General features: G+C 40.4%; 1 protein-coding gene and 1 long non-coding RNA gene across 6 annotated transcripts in view; one reads left to right on the top strand and one right to left on the bottom strand.

The window, feature by feature from the left end:
* The window catches only part of LOC121479668, a 64,100-nt gene extending 60,396 nt beyond the window's left edge, over positions 1 to 3,704 (bottom strand). Inside the window, exon 1 of the long non-coding RNA XR_005984795.1 lies at positions 3,506 to 3,704. This is a non-coding gene — a long non-coding RNA (uncharacterized LOC121479668). The remainder of the gene's footprint in view (positions 1 to 3,505) is intronic.
* A 141-nt stretch (positions 3,705 to 3,845) lies between these two features.
* The window catches only part of CEP78 (centrosomal protein 78), a 33,717-nt gene continuing 15,379 nt past the window's right edge, over positions 3,846 to 22,183 (top strand). For 2 of the 5 annotated variants that reach the window (XM_041744542.1, XM_041744540.1), the window contains exons 1-12: positions 3,846 to 4,340; positions 7,751 to 7,923; positions 8,020 to 8,092; positions 9,123 to 9,226; positions 10,708 to 10,882; positions 12,919 to 13,032; positions 14,355 to 14,419; positions 14,639 to 14,750; positions 15,968 to 15,985; positions 17,406 to 17,541; positions 18,899 to 18,944; positions 20,535 to 20,663. In XM_041744542.1, coding sequence (XP_041600476.1) covers positions 4,088 to 4,340; positions 7,751 to 7,923; positions 8,020 to 8,092; positions 9,123 to 9,226; positions 10,708 to 10,882; positions 12,919 to 13,032; positions 14,355 to 14,419; positions 14,639 to 14,750; positions 15,968 to 15,985; positions 17,406 to 17,541; positions 18,899 to 18,944; positions 20,535 to 20,663 — 1,398 coding nt within the window. In that variant the 5' untranslated portion in view covers positions 3,846 to 4,087. The remainder of the gene's footprint in view (positions 4,341 to 7,750; positions 7,924 to 8,019; positions 8,093 to 9,122; positions 9,227 to 10,707; positions 10,883 to 12,918; positions 13,033 to 14,354; positions 14,420 to 14,638; positions 14,751 to 15,967; positions 15,986 to 17,405; positions 17,542 to 18,898; positions 18,945 to 20,534; positions 20,664 to 22,183) is intronic. The other 3 variants (XM_041744541.1, XM_041744538.1, XM_041744543.1) reach the window with 2 other exon arrangements.

Below are 22,183 nucleotides of genomic sequence, written 5' to 3'. Positions count from 1 at the left end.
GGGGAAAATTACAATCAAAATGGGCATTTCGTTGAATGTAGGATGCCTCTAGTGTCTCTAAATGCCAAGCAAACAAAGGCACTTAATAAGTACAGAATCTTGCTCTCTTCCTTTGAGAGGAAGAACAAGCTGTTCTAAAGTGGCAGAGGGATGCTCTTAGCAGCTATTTGCAACACTCTGTGAGCTTGATTATTATGTTGCTATGAAGCAGCCTATTATCCAAATGTAACTAACTACAGAACCTTGAAAAGCAGAAAGAAAAAAAAAAAGAGAGTCAGAGAACTCATTTCATTCATTGGTTCATTCACCAAATATTCACTGACCAGGTTGACCCATGTGTATAATACCATGCTGAGAACTGCACAGAACGCAGAGATGTATCCTCACTCTCAGAGAGCTTCAATACCAGCAGGGATGATAAGATGTAGATGCCTTATGGCAGTTCCAGATGTGTCCTATTAAGCTGTTTGCAAGTTCAGAGGAGAGAAGGGATCCATATCTTGCTTGGATTCTCAGTGAAGCTTTCTCAGAGAAGGAGACATAAGGGCAGTGACTAGAAGAATTTTTGACATTATAATATGCACTGGAAGGGAGCAAAGATGTAGAGATAATTAGATCCATAGATTAAAAACCAGTCTGGAAAGTGAAATTAAAGCCAAATTATGCAAAGTTTTAAATGTCATTCTTAAATGTTTGGGCTTTATTGTGTTGGCAATAGGTGTTATGGAAGGTTTGGAATAGGGCAATGGCATGATCCTTGAACCTTGGGACGTGTAATAAATGAAGGAGAGCCTGAATGTAGGAAGACATACTATTCTCTGAAGCAATCATCATAATCCACATGTAAAACAATAAATGGTAGAGTAATGGAACACAAATAGAAGTACGAGAGAGAAGTACGAGAGAGACTCCATAAAGGAAAAACTGCCAAGGCTTGATCATTGATTGGATACATTCATTGGTTCATTTAACAAGTATTATAACTAGTGCTACAGTTAAGCATGTAGTAACTGTGGTTGTTGCTGGAGATGCAAGAGTAAGCAAAACAGATGTGATTTCTTCCTCATGGACCATATGGCAAGTATCTATCTTAAAATGACTATGAAATGTATGAAGGCTACGAATGACAGGTACATGGTGTTATGAGAGCTTAGGGTAGGAGGATTTGATGAGTTGAGTAGGTAAGGGAATACTTCCTTGGCAATGTGACAGGTGAACTGAGAAGGATGAGACCTTAACCAGGTGCAGAGTAAAGGGGATATTCCATGTAGAGGAGAAACTATGGACAGTGAACCACTGAAATATGTAGGTCTGAAAGAAGTCCACTGTGGGCTGGACTCCTGAAAAATGAAAGGGAGAAGGGTGCAAGACAAGTGTTCAGAGATTACGCCCCCATCATGCCCAGGAGATGCACTATCCTACAGACCAGGTAACTCAAAGTGCCAGCAGACAGTGAGATAAGGAGCTTGTTCTAGGATGTAACTCAACACACTGCTACTTTTATCAAGAAAATCTTGCCTGCTGAACTAAACAGGATGTTTTATGCATTTACACTCTGCAGCAAGTTCCTTATCTTATAGAACAGTAACAGTTCTCAACCAGCAGCCAGTTCGTGACTCCACAATGAGTAGCAATATTTTAAACCATTGTGAGGAGGACTGCCTTTATCCTAAGAGATTTGGGAAGTCTTGAAAGGATTTGAAGAAAAAGTGGTGGTGGCTGCACTAATGTTGAAGCACGGATTGAAAAGCAGCCAGAGTTCGTGGAAAGAAGATGAAGAAGTCTGCATCTAAAAACTTATTTTCCTAGTGAAATACAAGGTATCCTCTTCAGGTCAGAGACCTGGGACACAGTGTCTAGTGGTGACATGAAGAGAGTAGAGGAAGCTTGGAAGAGCCATTGTGAATAGCTGTAAATAAGAAGTGGAAAAAAGAAACGGGAACTACAAGGCACTTAAAATAAGACAGGCTATGTTGTTGACCAGGTTGACATTGGTCTGTGACTGGATCCAACAAACTCGTTGTTCTGAAAGCAGGTCCAGAGAGGATCAGTGTTAGAGATGAGCAGATGGCAGTGGCATTAGGCTCTGTGGGAAGGTAAGTTGGGTTGGAAGTCTGGGTATAATTGTTGTCAGGATGGATTAGGAGTGAAGTATAGTGAGTAAAAGGTAAAACGATCCCACTTAACCAGTGGATAGTGTCAAAAACCAAACTCCACATACAGAATAAAACAAAGCAGAGTTTATTGCAAGGCTTTTGACCTCCAACCTGGGAAACTCAAAGTTCTGGGAGCAACCGATTCTGAATTGCTCACAGGCTAAGGGATATATATATATTTTTTTTTTTGATTGCTTGCCTAGTGGTCTTCTATCTTATGTGGATCAGGGTAGCTGAGTCAAGGAACAAGTCCAAGGAAGGTATGATCAGAGGTGGCATTTGAGGATTGCCTGGTGTCCTCTGCTTATTTTTGAGCAGAGCTGTACATTCCTGTAACTTAGGTTTCCTTTACGTGTGGCAATTGACCATCTTCATTTTGTCCCTGACATAAGCGACTCTATTTTAGTTGGGTTCTACAGTGGAAGAGGAAGGCTGTACACATGACACCTACGACCTGATCAAAGGACAATCACTGTTTTAGAAACTGGATACAAATAAAGGTTCTGAGGCCAAAGATCTGGCTTCTACTTACTTTGTGGCTATACAATCGTATATTCCCTGTGGAGTTAGGAAAATTAAATTATTTCATACTTTTATTATTATTTTTAAAGATTTTATTTATTTATTCATGAGAGACACAGGCAGAGGGAGAAGCAGGCTCCATGCAGGGAGCCCACGTGGGGCTCGATCCCGGGTCTCCAGGATCCGGCCCTGGGCTGACCGCGGCGCTATACCGCTGAGCCACCCCGGGCTGCCCTATTTCGTACTTTTAAAGATCTTATGTATTTATTTGAAAGAGAGAGTGAAAGACCAGGGAGAGAGGCAGAGAGAGAGTGACAAACAGACTCCCTGCTGCGCAGGGAGCCCGACCACCCGGCTCCATGTGGGGCTGGATCCCAGGACCCTGAGATCATGACCTGGGCCCGAGTCATACATTCAACTTGACTGAGCCCCCCAAATTATTTTAAACATTCATTAAAATAATGCTTAATAGGGGTGCTTGGGTGGCTCAGTCGTTTAGGCGTGTCTGTTCAGCTCAGGTCGTGATCACGCGGTCTTGGGATCGAGACCTGCCTGGGGCTCCCTGCTCAGCGTCTCGTCTGCCCCTCCCCCCACTCGTCTGTCCGTCTGTCTCTCGCTCTAACAAAAATCTTTAAAAAATAATAATAACACCTAGGAGACAGAAAGTACTAGTTACGAGAGAGTTACCCATCACTGTGAAGACACAACAGAGCGGTTACTAGCAATCAACAATTCCGTCCTGAATTCACGGAACTCTTTACAACACGCCCACAACCGGGTGAGGGAGGCAGAACCAACAGAAGCGAAGGGTGAGCTGTAGAAATTACCATTCAAGGACGGCGGCGGACACCCACTCTAGGCGTTCGCACATCCCACATCCGACGTCCTCTCCCGGGCGGTGCAAGCGCAGACCCCCGTCAGAAGCGCAGACCACCTTCCAAACGCGCTGCTACGTTCACTCCTCTCTGTGATTCCACCAGCAAACCCTCCCTCTCCGCAACCCGCCAGTTCTGAGAGCCGCCGACCTTCCGCACCTCCCTCGCCTCCAAGGTCCCGCCTCTCGTCCTCCCGCCCCTTCCTCGCGAGAGGCGGGGCCTGCGTGCTGACGCACGGCGGGCGCGCTGACGCCCCGGCGCACCGCCCCCGCAGGCCCCGCCCCCCGCCCCCCTCCCCCGTCGCCCCCGGCGTGAACCGCAGCCCCGCGCCGCGGAAGGCGGTGAGGCGGGCGCCAACGGCCGGCGCCGGGCGGCGGGGGGCGGCGCGGGAGGCCTAGCCGGGGCCGGAGCCGGGGCCGGGACCCTGCGTCTGCGGGCCGAGCCGCCGCTCCTGCGCAGCCGCCGGGCCGTAGGCGACCGAGCGCTCCCGGCGCCAGCGGGCATTGTGTGCGCCGCCGAGGCCGCCCGCTGGCCATGATCGACTCGGCGAAGCTGCGCCGCGACGGCGCGGCCGACTTCTTCTCGCACTACGAGTACCTGTGCGCGCTGCAGGACTCGGTGCCCCTGCCGTCGGTGCGCGCCTGCCTGCGGGAGGGCGTGCTGGACCTCAACGCCGACCGCCTGCGCGGCGTGGACTGGGCGCCGCTGCTGAGCACGCTCAGGGTCAACAAGGATCTGCCCCTCGTCTCCATCACGAGCTGCTTCCAGCCGTGGCTTGGCGACACAGGTTTGTGGTTCCCGCTCCCCGCCGCCCTCGAGGGGGTGTGGCGCGGCCCGGGCCGGTGCGCCGTCCGCGTGCAGCCCAGCGGCGTGCGGCCTGGATGGGAACCCGCCAGCTCGGGGCCCGGAGCTAACGGGACGCGCTGTGGCCGCGGATGGCCAGCATGCACCCACTCCGCACTCGCAGAGGGCACTCGGAACAGCTGGGGACATCATTGAGCACTGGACACATATTGCCTGGCTTTCCGAATAACGACTTAGGCTGACGGAGCGGATACACCCAGCCTTTTGCTTCATTTCGTTTTGAGTCATATACAGCGCTGTTTTATTTTTTTAGTGACATCATACAGTGTGGATAGAGCACAGACGTGAAGGGAGCCCAGGGTTTGAATTCCAGGACTTCTACCCTGTGTGGCCTGAGCAGGTCACTTTTGCACTACGATCCCCACACTTGTAAAGTGGCATTAAAAACCACTCTTTCCATGGGTTCGTAGAATTAAGTGGGCAGTTTAATAAGAGTGCGCTTGCTGTGCTGAGCCCTGAGTACATGTGTAGAATTTTTTTGTTTGTTTGTTTTTTTATGATAGTCACAGAGGGAGAGAGAGGCAGAGACACAGGCAGAGGGAGAAGCAGGCTCCATGCACCGGGAGCCCGACGTGGGATTCGATCCCGGGTCTCCAGGATCGCGCCCTGGGCCAAAGGCAGGCGCCAAACCGCTGCGCCACCCAGGGATCCCCATGTGTAGAATTCTTGAATCACTATATGGTACACCTGAAACTACTATAATACAACATTGTATTCTAGCTGCACTGGAATTTTAATATAATAAGCGTGTAATTTTTACACACACAGCCAAAAAAGAATTAAGCAGATTGTTTGTATGTAAAGTTTCCAGGCACTCAGATGAGCTCAGCCAGCACCAAGCACTGCTGGAGACAAGGCTTCTGCCCTAGAGGATCTCCACCTCTACTGGGGGAGGCAGCAAGTAAACACAGGCACAGTAGTCAGTGTTCTGGAAGTGACCTCTGGTGCTGCAAAACCCGGAACAGTAGAAGGGAGTGTTCAGGGAAGGCTTCTTGGAGGAGGTGCCTCCTTTCTGAGGAGGATGTGTGGAAGCTTCTCCAATGGCAGGAGGAAATTGCTTGTGCAAAAGTTGGAGAAATACAAGAAAATATGGCAAAACAAAACCACAGGTCTAGAACTTAAGAGTTTGAAGAAGGGAGGGCTGAGACTGGAAACCTGGTGGGGACCACCCGGGGAGGGGTCGTGGTTGTCCTATCATGGTTGGTTGGATGTTTATCCCAAAGGCTGTGGGAGACACTCCAGGACTGAGAGATGGACTTTGGTTTAGAAGCTTGCTCTGCCCTCCTTATGGAAGGCAGTTGATGGGGAGGAGGGTGAATTGTAATCTGAGAACCCCAAATAAGTATAGAAAAGGAGGACTGGGGATCCCTGGGTGGCGCAGCGGTTTGGCACCTGCCTTTGGCCCAGGGCGTGATCCTGGAGACCCAGGATTGAATCCCACATCGGGCTCCCAGTGCATGGAGCCTGCTTCTCCCTCTGCCTATGTCTCTGCCTCTCTCTCTCTCTGTGACTATCATAAATAAATTTAAAAATTTTTTTAAAATATTAGAAAAAAAGAAAAGAAAAGGAGGACTGGATTTCAGAGATGAAAGGGATGGGATGGATGGGGCCTAGTGACCCATTAGAAGAGGAGGGCAGCAAGCTTGGGTTACAATTTATAGCAGCACCTTACTGTGAGACAGAGCACAGTAAAAGGGGATTGGGGTTGGGGAGAGGATCTCACTTCATCCTTAATGCTTTAAGAGGGCCCTGAGGGGCATACAGTGTATCTGCTAGACATCTCTAGGCTGCAGGTGCAGATCTGGGCCTTATGGGGGAGGCTTTGAAGGTAGAGGAGAAACTGAGGGAACCTACAAAGTTCTAGAAAATCCTAAGCCTGAAAGATATTTTTTAAGATAGACTCACTTGAGTGTGTTTATAAGCTGAGACAAAGTTACAGCACACCAGGAAGATCCAGGAGAGGAAATGGCTACTGATTTGTTTTTTAAAAACCTGAACACTTTATGTGCCTGGCCCTTTCCTAGGTTCTGGGTTTCACGTCATCTCTTCTCTCTTCTGTGGAGACATTTCAATGTATCCCCTGGTGAAGAGACGTCAGATTATTCTCTACATCTCATTTAGGTGTAGGAATTGTTCCATGCCTCTGTAGGGACTTGCTTAACCAAAGTAATAACATAGAAATCAGAAGCAATTACAGTTGAAAGGGACCTCAAAGTCAGGATCACTGTACTTAATCTTGCCTAATATTGCACATTAAATGTAAGAAAAACGTATCACAGAGACCATTCTTTTCAGAATCCCTTCACTGAACCTCTGTTTTCTCTTGCACCTAGTGGGCCCAGGTTATACATTTCAGCCTCCTAGGTTTGCTTCTTTATCCTCACCAGCTTCTTTCCCTACCCGCCTTTTTAAAAAATTTTTATTTATGTGTTTTAGAGGGAGCTAGAGAGCACGAGTGGTGGGGTGGGGCAGACGATTAGAAAGAATCAAGCAGACTCCTGAGCCGGGAGCCCGTTGTGGGGTTTGATCTCACAACCCCAAGATCATGACCTAGGCTGAAATCAAGAGTCGGGTGCTTAACTGACTGCACCCCCATAGGCGTCCCACCTCACCCGCTTCTAGCTGGTGTTGCTGCCTCTGAGCTCAGTTCATCTGCCTACTGGGCTTCAGTGATCTTCTAAAATGAAAATATATGCCTAAAATAATGCTTGTAATGGATTGTGATGGCACGAGATCCGTGTATGTTGGCTGCACAGCTTGTGTTGTGCAGAGGATGAAATCTGAGCTGTGCTCAGCCAAGGGCCAAGGGGCTAGTTGGTCCTGAGGAAGGGGAGCTTTTTCTAATTCATCTGATTTAGGTACCTTTTTCTAACCCGCAGAAGCACCCTTACTGTGCCAGTGGTAGCCCTGGTCCTCATCATGTATGAGGTAAAAGCCATGGGCTTGCAGTCCCAGGCTGGCTTTGACCAACCCTGGCCTTTAGTCGTCCCCACCTGCAGTTTTTCCTGTGGCCAGCAGGTGTCAGGCTTGGATGTTTTTGCACTTGGGGGCTCTCTGCTGTTCATGCACCTCCCACCCAGACTATCTGGTCATTCTCTTTCTAGACTCAACTTCAAGGTATCTTGAAGCCATCACTTAGATATAACTTTTTGCTTTCATAGGAACATGCACACATATAGTTTATATTTCTGTATCTCATGTGACTGATATTTTGAGTTTACACGTGTCCCTCCTTAAAGAGGGCTTTAAGGACAGACATCATTTCTGTACCTTACCACAGAGCAGATGCTCTCTAATGATGATACTATGTATTTTATAATAATTTTGCTTTAGGCTCTGACCGAAGTAAAGTTTGCAGAAGTCGCGTTCCTGCAATAAGAAACAAAGATGTGACCTTCCAGTTATGTAAAGCTCTCAAGTGTTGTTTAAGTGCATCAAGTGCTCTAAAGAACCTGGAGCTAAATGGACTAATGCTAAGAGAGAGAGATTTAACTGTTTTGACAAAGGTAAGCCTTCTCCAATGTGTCTTGCAAACATTGGATATTTGCTTTGAGGGGAAACTAAAGCAATAAACAATTTAACTCTTTTTCTCCCCATTAAAGGGATTGAATAAATCGACTTCTTTGGTACACCTGTCCCTTGCAAATTGCCCAATTGGAGATGGAGGTTTAGAAAGTAAGTTTCGATCTTGTTTAAGTCTCTTCCCATCAGAATGATCTCACATTTCCCTTCATGCATGTTAGTTACTGTCTGTCCCTTTTCTTTCTGGATTATCCCCTATGCTTCTTCAAACTTTGGTCTCCTCTGGCTTGTACACTGAAAGTTTGTTATGCTGGATACGCTCCAAACTAGTTTTACTTAAGATCATGTTAAGCCACAAGCCACACAAATATATATTATTTTATATTTTCTGTTTTTTGTGTTTATCTTTTTCAAGAAATAATTATGAAGAAGGGAAATAGCAAAATGTAAAGACAAAAAAGTTATCTTTAAATTGTTAAAACATCTGTATACAATCATATTTATATTGTGCACTGCATTATGTACTAAAATTGGAAATGTATGCAAAATGTTTGTGGGAGCATATAAAAGGCCAGCAAATTCAGTTGTGCTTGTGGGGGCATATCATAGAAGTAATCACAGAGAAAAATGATTGTTCATTGGGGTCCTGAAGAGTTAGTGTGTTCACTGTGTCCAATAGTGGTCTGAGCGTGGTAAGGAAAGCTGCATGTTAATTTGAGGGAATTAAGTTTGATGTCTTCTGTCTTATATTGCTCTAGCATATTGCATAGTACCTAATAAAACTGGGTTTATAACTAGCATTTAAATGGAAAAACTGAGTTTGAGCTATATCATTGGAAATGAAAATAGGAGGAGTCAAGTTTTTTTTAGGTTTTCCTTATGTCTCAAAAGATACATAGTACTTTACTGGCTAGTTGGGAATAAAGTTTGCCAGGTTCAAGGTATTCAGTTTTAGCATCTAAATAGAATTAAACTCTTGCTGTAAAATGCAATAGCCCTTTATTGCTGACATATTTTAGAATGCACCAATCCATCAGTTGCCTGGGAACATTGTAGGTAGTGATTTTAAGAACACAGCTATAAACCTCCAGTAGACTCAAGAAAAGCAAATAAGTCAGGATTGACCAGACTGTATAGGCTCTTCATCTTATTGTATCTGTGGTTTTTTTTTTTTTCCTTTTAGTTATTTGTCAAGGTATAAAGAACTCTATCACTCTTAAGACAGTAAACTTCACGGGGTGTAATCTGACATGGCAGGGAGCAGATCACATGGCCAAGATCTTAAAGGTGATTTTATGTTTAAACTTTCATGAAAACATTATGTGATTGAAGCACATGAATATTCTGATACGAGATGGCAGATTTTTTTTTTTTTTGTCTTTTGATACATGTGATTGTAGTTTTAGTTTTGTTGAAAGAATATGACCAGTTTTTAGTTTGGGGTTCTACCACTTAGGAAAGGTAGTCCATTTAATCCTAGGAATAAGAGACTTAATGTATAATACATTATAAATAGTACTTTCATGTATTTTTAGTTCTTGAAAACAGCCCATCACCTGATGTTTATAAATAATTTCTTTAAAACATAGCCATGCCCATTTGCTTACATAGTGGCTGTGGCTGTGTTCCTCCTAGACCAATGGAGTTATATGGTTGCAACAGAAACCTTCCAGTCCACAAAGCTGGAAAATTTACCTTTGAGCCTGTAAAGAACAAGCCCATTGACCCCAGATATAGAAAGTCAAGAGCATGGATTCTGAAGCCAAATAGCCTAGTATCAAATTCCAGCTCTCAGATTTCCTAGCTTGTGACTGTAGACACATGACTTAGCCTATGTGCTTTATTATAAGGATTCAATGAACTAGTTTGTATAAAATAATGCCTGGCACATAATAAGCACCGTGTAAGCCTTTTGCTGTGATTTCCACTTGTTGCTTTTATAAGTTATTGTTAATAGAAAAATGGCATCAATGCTTTTCCATTTCCATCCAGGTTTTCCCCAAAGCTTTTCCAAAGCTTTTTCCAGCTTTTGGCATAGAAGCTTTGAGTCTTTTGTTGTTTGAGCATGTAATAAGATTTCTTTCTTTTAAAGTCAGTGTTCCCTGTTAAAATATAGAGAACTGGGTATGTCTTTATGACTCTGTCTATGGTTAAAAATCAAACCATCAGTTTCTTGAGGCATGTCAAACTGGCTTTGTCTATTGCCAGCCTCTAAAGTTGGTGGCATACTCTAAAGTAGTGAGATCCATTAAGTTAGAGGAAGAAAATATTAGAACTTCTATATTTATTTTTGCATTGTTTAAAAAGTACTTGTGTAGTTTATACTGTATGTGAAGTATATGTACAGAACTATATATATATAATTTACCAGTAAATAAGATACATGTTACAGAAAGTTCACTTGCAGGATATCCCATCAAGTGTTTGGAAACCACTGGAGGACAGAATGATAGAACTTAGAGCCTCAGCAATAACAGAATTTAGAACCACTTCCCTGACATGGCAGATAAGGAAAATGAAGTTTCTAGAATGTAATTGGTTATCAGAGTTTATGTAACTGATCAGCCACAGGTCTCCCAGTGACTAGAATCTAATCACTGGCATACTAGAACTCAGGTCACTGGACTCCTGAACTAGAATTGACTGTTAAATCTCTCAGGTTATATACTTGGTGTGTGTCTGTAAATCTCCGGCGTAAGCCATCCTCAGTGGTCATACCCTGCTTCCTTATCTGAACGTCTTAATTTCATCCTGTTAAATCATTGAAGTATCAGACCATGAGAAGGCACGAAGAAATCTGGGCTGAGAGTCTTCGTTACAGGAGACCTGATCTGGACTGTATGGCTGGTTTGAGGCGCATTACCTTGAATTGCAACACACTCATCGGTGACCTTGGTGCAAGTGCTTTTGCAGAATCTCTCAGTGAGGATTTATGGCTTAGAGGTAAATTCTAAAATGGAAAATAATGAATTTTTAAATGTCCAGTATGTGTAGCTTTTGCCTTGATACCATTGTCATAGGATTTTTTTTAAAAGCCTTATTTTGTCTAAGACCATTTATTGTGCTTTTAAGCTTTTCTGGGAGTTGCACATATTCTTTCTAGAAAATACAGAGTAACAAGAAAATAAAATTACCCATAATCTTAATACCCAGACGTAATCACTGTTCATTTTGCTGTACTTCTATTTGTTTTTCTATTAATATGTTCGTACACTTCAGAGACTAAGTGGACTCACAGTACATTTAAAATTTCATGTTCTTTTCTTACTTAATCATGTATCCTGTGGTTCTCCATTATATTGATGTGCAGCAGTTTAATCCTTCTTTGCAATTAGGTTTACACAGTTTGTATTTTTCCTATTGGGAACAATTATGTAGTGAACACATTATACATGTATCTGTGACCATTTGTACTAGTTCTATAGATTAAGTTACTAAAAGTGGAAGGACTTTATAATGTGATGTATTTTTAAGACTTTTGTTGCATGTTGCCAAATTACCATTCAGGAATCCTGTGCCAATTTATGATCCACCTTAACAGTCTATGAGGCCTCTCCCCTCACAAAGGCTGGCTTGTGTCACTTTTAAAAACTGTAAAACTACAAAAGTGAGTAGCCCTCCTTTTTTTTTTTTAATTTATTTATTCATGAGAGAGAGAGAGAGAGAGAGATTGGCAGAGACACAGGCAGAGGGAGAAGCAGGCTCTAATGCAGGGAGCCTGACGTGGGACTCGATCCCGGGACCCCAGAACCACGCCCTGGGCCAAAGGCAGGTGCTAAACCCAGGGATCCCCAGCCCTCCTTTTTTTAATGCAAGTGGGATTACTCCAAATTTTATAGCTTTTTTCATTTAATAGAGTATGAGCTTCTTATTTTAATAATAGGAGCGTCTTGATAAGTCAGTGCATTTACATCTGCCACATCATTTTTAGTGACTGCCCCATTATATAAATATGCCATAGGACACTCAGCTTATTCATTCTTGCTAGATATATGAGCTATTTGCAGTTTTTCATTGCTAAAAACAGTACTCTGATAACACATTCTTGCCTACGTCTCTTTATTTTCTTGGGTTAAATTCTTAGAGAGTTGCTGGGAACAATCTCATGAGTGGTAAGAGTTTGTAAGGATCGCATCACATTGTTTCCATATATCTGGCTTATTTCTCTGTGTCATGGGGTTTTAAAAGACCTCAGTAACTTTAATATAATGGTTTACACAACACTTTTTTAAAAGGGCTTATATGAGTCAAAACTTATATAATATTTTTTATACCTGTACTTTTATGATAATCCCTTTGGTTTAAATGAATAGGTGCTTCGACCTCAGAACTACTAGTGTTGATGATCATTCCTTCTGTTCTTAAACCTTTTAAGGAGAGTGTTCTTAACTATCTTTCTTTCATGAAAAATTCTTAGCGTATGTTCCCTATTCACACATTCTTTGGATTTGTTATTATATACATCCTCTTAGACTTCTTTATCTTTTTTCTTCTAAAACTAGCAATTATTGCATATCTGCTATTTTGCTTTTTTTTTAACTTTATTTTGCTAGTTTTAAGAGTGATTTGGAACTCAAGATCATATCAAAAGAATGCAGCATGGTTTCTGAGCTCCACCTAGGTTTTGCATATAAGCTTTACACTGCCACTAGTATCCTTGCTGATGATGAACTGAGCTTCGTTTTGTGATTTTTTTTTTCACTCATAAACCATATAGTTACTCTTCAACACATTGTAAAATATGCTGGGTGACTTATGAGTACTAATAACAGGATAATCATGGCACATCCAAGAATTTCTTATTGGATTTTGTATTATGGATGTATGTATACTTTTCTGTTTTTATTTTTTCAATACCCAAGATTAAAAACCTACCATGACTTCTTGTACAGAAACCTCACACGCATGAATACGTGAAAATTGTCTGTATGTTAAATCTGTGTAGAGGTGGCAAGTGACCTTTTGTCTTTCATTGAAAGCACTTGACCTGCAGCAGTGTGGCCTCACCAATGAAGGAGCAAAGGCTTTACTAAGGACCCTTGAAACCAATAGAACTCTGGTCATTCTGGATATAAGAAAAAACCCACTCGTTGGTATGTCACACCTTTTTTAAATTGATTAACAAATAGCAAAACAAAGAATTTGTTCATGTGTTGATGGTTTCTAAAATCTAATGTGTTTGCTTTCCTAATATTATACTTTCCTAATCTTGTACTTCCCTTGTGTTTTTAGCAGATAATTTACTAATGAAAATGAGTTATATTTGTAAATTGCTCTTGGTTGCCACTCTGACTGGACAAGGTGAACCTAGATAATGAGCTAGCTTCCCCCAAGAGAATAATTTCCTTCCCTGGAACCTCGGCATTCCTGGAAAGAGCATTTCATTCATTTCTCAGTTTAGCAAGTAATTTTTGAATCCTTTCTGTGTTCCAGACACAGGCTTTAGGCACTGGGAATGTAGCAGTGAATCGGATAGACAAAAAGCCTTACCTTGGTGGTGCTTGCATTCTAGTGGAGGAGTTCAGGTAGAAATGAGGGAGCAGATAAATGGTGTAATTTTAGAAAGCAGAAAGTATGGAAACACCCTAAAATAAAGACCCTGAGGGGGCCAGTAGGGCTCTGTTAGATTATGTCAGGGGACCGCTTCACCGGAGAAATGACTTTTGAGGGGAAAGCTGAATGAAGAGAGTGGCAGGCCATGGGAGACCTGGAGGAAGCACTTTCTGGGATCAGGAGGCCATGCGTACACAGGCACATAGGTGACAGGGTGGATGGAGTGTTTAAGGAAAAGCATGGAGGCCACCATGGCCAGAGCACTGAGAGGGGGAGAGCATGACATGAAGTGAGGTCATGGAAGGTTGGAACTGGTGAAGTGGTTGAATTCAGGTTGCGTTTTGAGGGTGTAGCTAATAAGCCTTGTAGATAGATCAGGTGTGGGGTATGAAGGAAATAGTAATAAAGAAGTAAGTCCTGGATGAGAAGGCATACAGTGGGTTGGTACCACTCACTGTGAAAAGGGAGTCTAAGAAGAGGAGCGGCTTTGAGAGAATGTCGGGACTTTGGTTTGATGGTTAGGTGCCCCTTAGGTATTTAAGCATCTGGACAGTGCCCAGACTCTCTGTTTTCTATCCAAAGATACCCAAAGCCACATTAGACCCAAAGTATTTAGATTTGATCTTTGCTGCTGCCAAAAGAGTAGTCATTTTGGGCAATATGGGAGGGGGCATGGTTTCATCTTAGGTTTTTGAGCAAGAAATTAGAATACTCAAAAGAGGGAAATAGATATATAATTACATAATGTGAGGTTTATATTTAATTTTATGTGAAAAGCATCAATTAGTTGGTGTTTGTTTTTAAATGGGAGTAGCCAATTGTTGGGAAGCAATTACTATAATTTCAATTTACTTTACTTTAGATCATTCTGTGATGAAAGCAGTTATCAAAAAAGTTCTCCAGAATGGAAGGAGTGCCAAGTCAGAGGTAACATGTTGTAGTTCTCTAGGAAGAATTTTTCTTTAATTGGGTGTTTTTCTTTTTTTTTTTTTTCCCCTAATAAAATAAAACTATCAAGGCTCTTTTCTGTCATCTTAAATCAATTCAACACAAATGGCTTTTCTCAAAATTCTGTAATTTCCAATTGAGATCAAATCCTTATAAACTACCTGTAACTGAAATGATTATTTATTATTTCTCTTCCAGTACCAGTGGATAACCTCTCCATCAGTAAAGGAACCATTCAAAAATGCTAGACAGAAAAAGAGAACTATAATTTTGGGAAGTGGTCGGAAAGGGAAGGCTACTATTCGAATTGGTAACTCTTTCTCTCCTGGCTTTTTAACACCACTAGAATTTATGCCCCATATGTACTCCAATGTGCTAAAATCGGAAACTCTTCCCATTATATGATACTGATGGTGACAACCAATATTAATCACATGCATATCGGAAGGACTGTAAATGTTCTGATACAGATTTTGAGAATTTGTAGAATGTAGAAACAATTTTAAAAAGAGATGCTAATATTTCCTTTTTTTTTTTTTTTAATTAACCAACTCTGTTTTCATAAAAAAGTTCGTTATTTTGAATGTATTTCTTGGTTAAGATTTTCATTTTTTCTTCCTGCATCTATTAACATAGACAGCATAGGTACACAGGTGACAGGATGGAATGTTGACATAATTCAACATAGCTGGAATATAATTTGCCATTTTTCTTCTTTTACTTCATTTTAAATTAAAATTCTATATGATTCATACTTTTTAATGTATTCACAAGGTTTTATTGAGCTGATCAGTCCATTTTTTAAATTGGTAAGAAATTTGGGGCACCTGGCTGGCTCAGTTGGTAGAACATGTAATTCTCAATCTCAGGGTGATGAGTTCAAACTCACCTTGGGTGTGGGGCCTACGATAGATAGATAGATAGATAGATAGATAGATAGATAGATAGATAGATAGAGAAAAATTCAAAATAACCTAAATATTCTGTAATTTTTTTAATGGTATTGTAGACATTTTCATAAATACAATTTCTTATTTTACTATTAAAAGATAATGTTTTTGATTCTCCATTAACTTGTTTGGTCAACAAATATTAAATATAAGTTGAGAGTATTTATTAAATCAAAAGCTTAACAATTTTTTCTACCAATTTTTATTTTAGAACTGATATTTTAGTAGTCAAATAGTATATACAAAGAGGTTGAGATTTGTTGATGTCACACTAATTATATATTATTATTAAAAGTTTACACCATGTGTGAAATGTTCCTAGAACTCAGTTGGTATTTTGATAAAATATTAGGAATAGAAATATATATATGTAGGTAAAATGCACATTTATTATATTATGTTTTCTGTAATTTTAGTACCTGGTAGTATATAATAAGACTTCATGGAATGAAAATAAAGAAAATATTCTTCTTAGTATGATTAAACAAAGTGGAAATGTGACTGAAGTTAATATAAGCTCACTGAGCTATTTTAAGAGTAATTTTATTTCTTGGGCTTTTTTTTGTATTTGCCTCAGTTATATGGAGACATAGAGGTAAGCCAAATCAGAGTCTGGCTATATAGGTAGATCCAGGTGAGTATAGGGGTTAAATAATTGTGTGAGTTGTGTCACATTCATATGGTAATCATGTGGGCAGAAAGAAGACCGGAACTTTAATGGGAATTTTATCTCCTAATAAGTGTGAACTCTTTTGGATTTAATTACAAATGGCATTAGCATTATTTTCTTGAAAGTAAAGGGAAAGGTATACACATATAAACACATGTGTAAGAACATTTTTTCCTTGAGATTATATTAAAAAACAAAATATAGCACAAGATGAATGAAGCTTCGATGTATTTTAAGAGGCGTACAAATTTATCCAGAGAAACACACAGGGTCATGTGGTGATCATCAATAAGCTACACTATATGAAGTATTGGCCCTCTATGACCCCATATGTGCTTTATATCTCATGCTATCCTAGTGCTGCTAAGGTAGTGTCATAAAATAGATTAGAAGAATAAATATAACAAACCTGTATTACTTCTTTTCAGTAAGAGAAAAAAAATTTAAATGTCAGTTTCAATATTTTGACATTTTTAAATGTCAATATATGGTTTGTTTTAAGTCAAGTATATTAGCATGTAAGTCTAGTTATTGCTACTAAATATTTCATATAAGGATACTTGACACTTTAGTATTGAAATGTAGGCTAAAGGGATCCCTGGGTGGCGCAGTGGTTTGGCGCCTGCCTTTGGCCCAGGGCGCGATCCTGGAGACCCGGGATCGAATCCCACATCAGGCTCCCGGTGCATGGAGCCTGCTTCTCCCTCCGCCTGTGTCTCTGCCTCTCTCTCTCTCTCTGTGACTATCATAAATAAATAAAAATTAAAAAAAAAAAAAGAAATGTAGGCTAAGTCTCCATATCTTGCTTTTTTATCCAATGGGTTTTGTTTTTTTGTTTTCTAAATGAAATCAAATAAGCAATGAAAGTTGATTTATAGAGGGTAACCTGCCATTTAGCAACTTTCAGTCCTGTTACTTTATTTTTATACAGAGAAATTAATTTTAAATGGAACTTCTGGTCTTGAAAATTCAGATTCTCTTTGGCGGAAATCATGGATGTTATCAGTGTTTCTCTTTGAAATCCAGAAATACCAAAGATATTCTGAGATTCAATCAACTGAGTGTTCATTCTCTGGGATATAGTTTTTATTTACTTTTGCATGTTTTGCACATCTCATATACTTATATTTTAGTTAAAATGGTAATCTATGACTATATGAAAACTTTTATTTTTAAGCATTGCTAGCCTATGTAAAAGCATTTTTACAAAATGATTCTTTTATTAATGGCCTTGCATCACTGACAGGTGCCTGTTTTATTCTTTTAAAAATGTGAACATGTGAGGATTGCTCTGTCACCATTTAGTGCATCTTGATTTTTTCCTTTAATGCTTTCGCAAACATAGGAGTGACCACAAAGAAACCTGTAAGTAATGGAAGAATACACTCCCTTGGTAAAGAATATTATGCTCCTGAACCTCTCCCTCCTGGCGTGTCTGGTTACCTGCCTTGGCGCACAGCGGAACGTGCAAACAGGAGCAGGTGGAGTATATTTATTCCCTGTCTTTTGTCATTCCGACATTTTCATATTGGAGCTTCCATTTTGTGGGAGGTCTCTAGTAGTTTCTATAGCGGAAAAACAATAACTCACACGTAGCTTCTGCCTAATGAGTCCTCGAAGGAGGAAAAACAAAAAAAATAATTATAATTGGGAGTTATTTCCTTAAGTGTCACAACAAATGTAACCTTGTGGGTGTCCGGAGAAGATAAAATTACCTCCACTTACACAGGTGAGAAAGGTGTCATTAGAGGTGGGTGTAATTGAGCCAGGCCCTACATGCAAGAGGAGGAACTTGGATATATAAGAAAAAGGGAAGACATTTTAGGCATGGGGAATAGTTTAGTGCACAATGGATGGGGAGTATGGATTATACTTAGTCTAACTCAGTCAACTGGCTTAATTCATTTTAGTGAATCAGATTTAGGAAATCAAGTGAGATTTAAGAACCTTTAGCTGATTACTTACCCAGGGGGTTAGCTGTGCATAGCAATTTTTATCCTAGAAGTATAAAAGTCTCTTTAAATGGTCGAACTATAATTTTAGGCCTGCTGAGTGAATTTGTTTGCTATAGGTTATTTTCAAGTAACTTACTTGGTAGTATTCAAGAAATTGGGGTTAATAATTGCTTAAGAAAACAAAGAATTGATTTTAAAGAAGACTTGAGGCAGGTACTATGTAAAATAACTGTCCGGTCACTCACATTGAATTGATGAATATACTCTCCATTGCAGATGATGATGTGAATTATTATTGCATAAACTCTAGTTCCCAGGCCCCAGTCTTTGCATTTTAGGTTTATGACTTTGTGATTCCATATCTTCTTTTTATGACACTTACTAATCAAGACCATTCTGATCACAAAGAGTTGTCAATTGGAGAGTGATTATCGGTCAAAGAAGTTAGATTGGATTCGAAACCATCTTAAACATAGAAAGTGAGAGCGCCCCTCAGCAGTTCAGAGTTATGACAAACTAGTCTGCTAACTCCTGTTCAATTTTCTCCATAGCATAGCCTCCCAGATCCATATTTTGAACTTACTTATATTTATACGCAATTTATATTTTTTTTTTTTTTAAGATTTTATTTATTGATTGATGGGAGACATAGGCAGAGGGAGAAGCAGGCTCCCTGTGGGGAGACCACTGCGGGACTCAATCCCAGGACCCCGGGATCATGACCTGAGCCAAAGGCAGATGCTCAACCACTGAGCCACCCAGGTGTCCCCATATGTATTATTAATAGTATTGCTGTACATAATGCTAGCAAATTTTGTTAAAACTGGTGTTAATTGGTGATGTTCACATCAAAGTATAACTTAATTTGTTGGTATTTCTTTAGGGGTTTTCCATTAATCAAAACTCGTGATGTATATAATCATATGCAGGTACGTAGTTCTTATATTTACAATATATAGGTTAAATGGAAAAGACGGGAGGGTATTGTCTTTGTTTTTCAAACTATGCAGAGCCTTACAGGAAACATTTCCCTCTCTGAAATCAATTTATAATTTGTCTGGTTGCTATCCCAATGACACTGTGGGTGTGTGGGTATGACACATGCTGGGGACCTTGTGGTTTCATCTGTAAACAGGGAAGTCATTTCTCAGAGTCCATATATCCTCTGTTACCCAGTGAAATGAATTTGACTTCCATTATGGACCCAACACATGGAGCTGTCATTCTCAGGCATGTCCTTATGTTTTCAAGAAAGGTTATTTGAGTTATCATTCTCAGGCATGTCCTTATGTTTTCAAGAAAGGTATAAGTTCCAGATCCCAAAGGCAAAATAAAGAAGCCAGTCCCAGAGTATACATACTCCTGTCCTACTGCCTCATGGTCTTTGAACCATCCAGTCCCATCAGAATGTCAGGTTCTCCTTCCACATTGTCCTGGGAGACTGCATAGTTGCTCTGAGTAAGGAAACATTGCTGGATTGAGAGAACAGCATCCCAGATGTGAGCCATGCCCCCTGCATGCCCAGAAGAAGGGCCGTGCACCTCATTCTACCATTGGGATTTTCCTGTACTGTGGGATTTATTGCCCGTGGTTGAAATGATGTCTTAGTGACTTGTCTTCTGTGCAGTTGTATAATCCTAGCATTCCCCTTTTTGACCTATAGACTTTGTATGGGTTTGTGATCAGGTCAGTTTTCAAGTGTTTGGAAACAACAAACAACATACTGAACTACATACATTCCAGTGACAGCGAAACTTGACAGAATTGTATGACCATTACAGTAGTTTGGGTTTAAGGTAGCCTAAGGATGATATAATGAGGTTTTTTGTTTTTTGTTTTTTGTTTTTTTAAAGATTTTATTTATTTATTCATGATAGTCACACAGAGAGAGAGAGAGAGAGGCAGAGACAGGCAGAGGGAGAAGCAGGCTCCATGCACCGGGAGCCCGATGTGGGATTCGATCCCGGGTCTCCAGGATCGCGCCCCGGCCAAAGGCAGGCGCCAAACCGCTGTGCCACCCAGGGATCCCTATAATGAGGTTTTTGATGGGTTGGTTTTAGCTGTGTATTGTGTCTTATTTTTTTTAATTTTCATGTTTTTTTTTCTGTTAGATATGTTGGCTTCTAATTATTCTTCTAATTCTTATCAGTCCCCTCCTGATGAATTTTCCTCCAAAAACTAAATTTACTTCCAGACTTTTTGTGCCTGACAGTGGAAAATAAATTTCTCATCTGCAGTATAAAGTTGATCTGAGAAAAGTGTTTTCCCTGGCTCCTCACTTGGTTTATGTGAAGGAAAGTTAATAAAATAATATGGATGATTCCTAATAATAATCTTAGCGAGAGAATTCTATACAGTGACAGCAAAAATAAGTCACTGTCATTTTACTTTGTCATTGCTTGTTTTAAACTAAGCAGTGGAGGACATTTATAAATAATGACTTGATACCCCAGATCACATTTGTTAAATGTCTTGTAATATTTGGTATCTTTTCTACAACTTTGTCTTCTTTTTCTAAGCAATCGGATTTTCCTGTTACTGTGACAGTGGAGAGTCCTTCCTCCTCAGAAATTGAAGAGGTCGACGATTCTTCTGAAAGTGTTCAAGAAGAACCTGAGAAAACCAGTTTAAAACAAGAAGCACTACAGGTACTAAGTTACCATTTTAAAGATCCAGAAATTATCTTTCAATGGTGGTAGTTATTGGGCAGAAATCTGATTATGGCACTGGATGAGCTTGCACATGGGTTCTGTCTTCCCCTCAATAATTCTTTGGCTGTCTAAGTCAAGAGTAGACATTTGAATTCTGAGAAATAAAAATCAAAACATGTCAACAGTAATATATTTTCTTTTCCTTAAGATGATAGACTATTAGACGTAGGGAGAACCTATTAAGGTTGATCATTAGATATGATCATTAGATAAACTCAAGGAAACGGAGTTCTGAATGAACGTAGTCAGTTGATTCAGTGCACTTACTGTATGTAAAGACCAGGAAATTGGCAATCCTAGCTGAATTATCTTTTTGTTAAAAGGAAAATACAATTTCATTTTTTATAAGCATAAAGTTGAAAATAAGGTTTTGGTGTTGACATTCTCCCTTCCCAAAATAAGAAAACTCAAGAACCTATGTTAGATTAATAGCCTAATCTAGGGTGTTATATTGCCTAATAAACCTGATCTCTAGACAAGGGTATTTGGGGGCTCCCTTTTATAATTGACTGCCTGCCTCTTTACACATAAGAGAAGCCAATCAGTCATGAGCTTCCAGGAAGCTTTCTGCTCTCCTTCCTAGGTAGAAAACAACCATGATTTGCCTGAGAGTTGAGTAGAGCATACAACCTGACAGGGGAGAAAAAAAAGTAAAACAGATACCTGGTAGGACCACGGACTATTTGATGTTAGTGTCTCTCAACCGAAAACAACAAAATGTAAATATCAGTTTTGACAACATAAAAGCTGATTGTGAAAGGTAAACGAGAGGTAGAAAGAAGGGAAAAAGACATGAATGTCTTCATTTCCCAAAATGGGGTGTTGAGAGAGTTTATGGTTGATAAACAATACAGACTTTTAAGAATACCACTGCAAGTGGAAGAGGTCATGACCAGTGGAAAAACTACTGGTGGTGTGACTTCACTGAGAGTAGTGGTCATAGGAAAAAGTGTAGTTAAACTAATATTTATTGAAGTAGGAAATTAATGTCTAAAATTTCATCATGACATGAACACATAAGTTTGGAAATGGAGAAGAATTAAAAATAAGAATGGCTAAAGCCTCATTAAGAAAGGAAATCCAGGAGCACCTGGGTGGCTTAGAGGTTGAGTGTCTGCCTTCAGCTCAGAATGTGATCCCAGGGTCCCAGGATCGAGTCCCACATCTGGCTTCCCATAGGAGCCTGCTTCTCCCTCTGCCTAGGTCTCTACCTCTCTGTCTCTCTCATGAATAAATAAGTAAAATCTTAAAAAAAAAAAAAAAAGAAAAGAAAAAAGAAATCCATACAGCTAATAAACATAGAAAGGTGTCCAATCTCATTTACTCTAATTAGAGAAAAATGAACTAAAGCCAATATGAAATCCCTATATTCCAATCACATTAACAAAAAGAAGTCTGATAACAGGAATCCTAGACCTGGAAAATAATAGGAATCTCACACCCTCTGCTTATACGGG

Source organism: Vulpes lagopus, chromosome 2 (genome assembly GCF_018345385.1).
Source record: "Vulpes lagopus strain Blue_001 chromosome 2, ASM1834538v1, whole genome shotgun sequence".
Classification (NCBI taxonomy): domain Eukaryota; kingdom Metazoa; phylum Chordata; class Mammalia; order Carnivora; family Canidae; genus Vulpes; species Vulpes lagopus.
The sequence above is the reverse complement of the archived record's forward strand: the minus strand, read 5'-3'. Positions and strand labels throughout refer to the sequence as shown.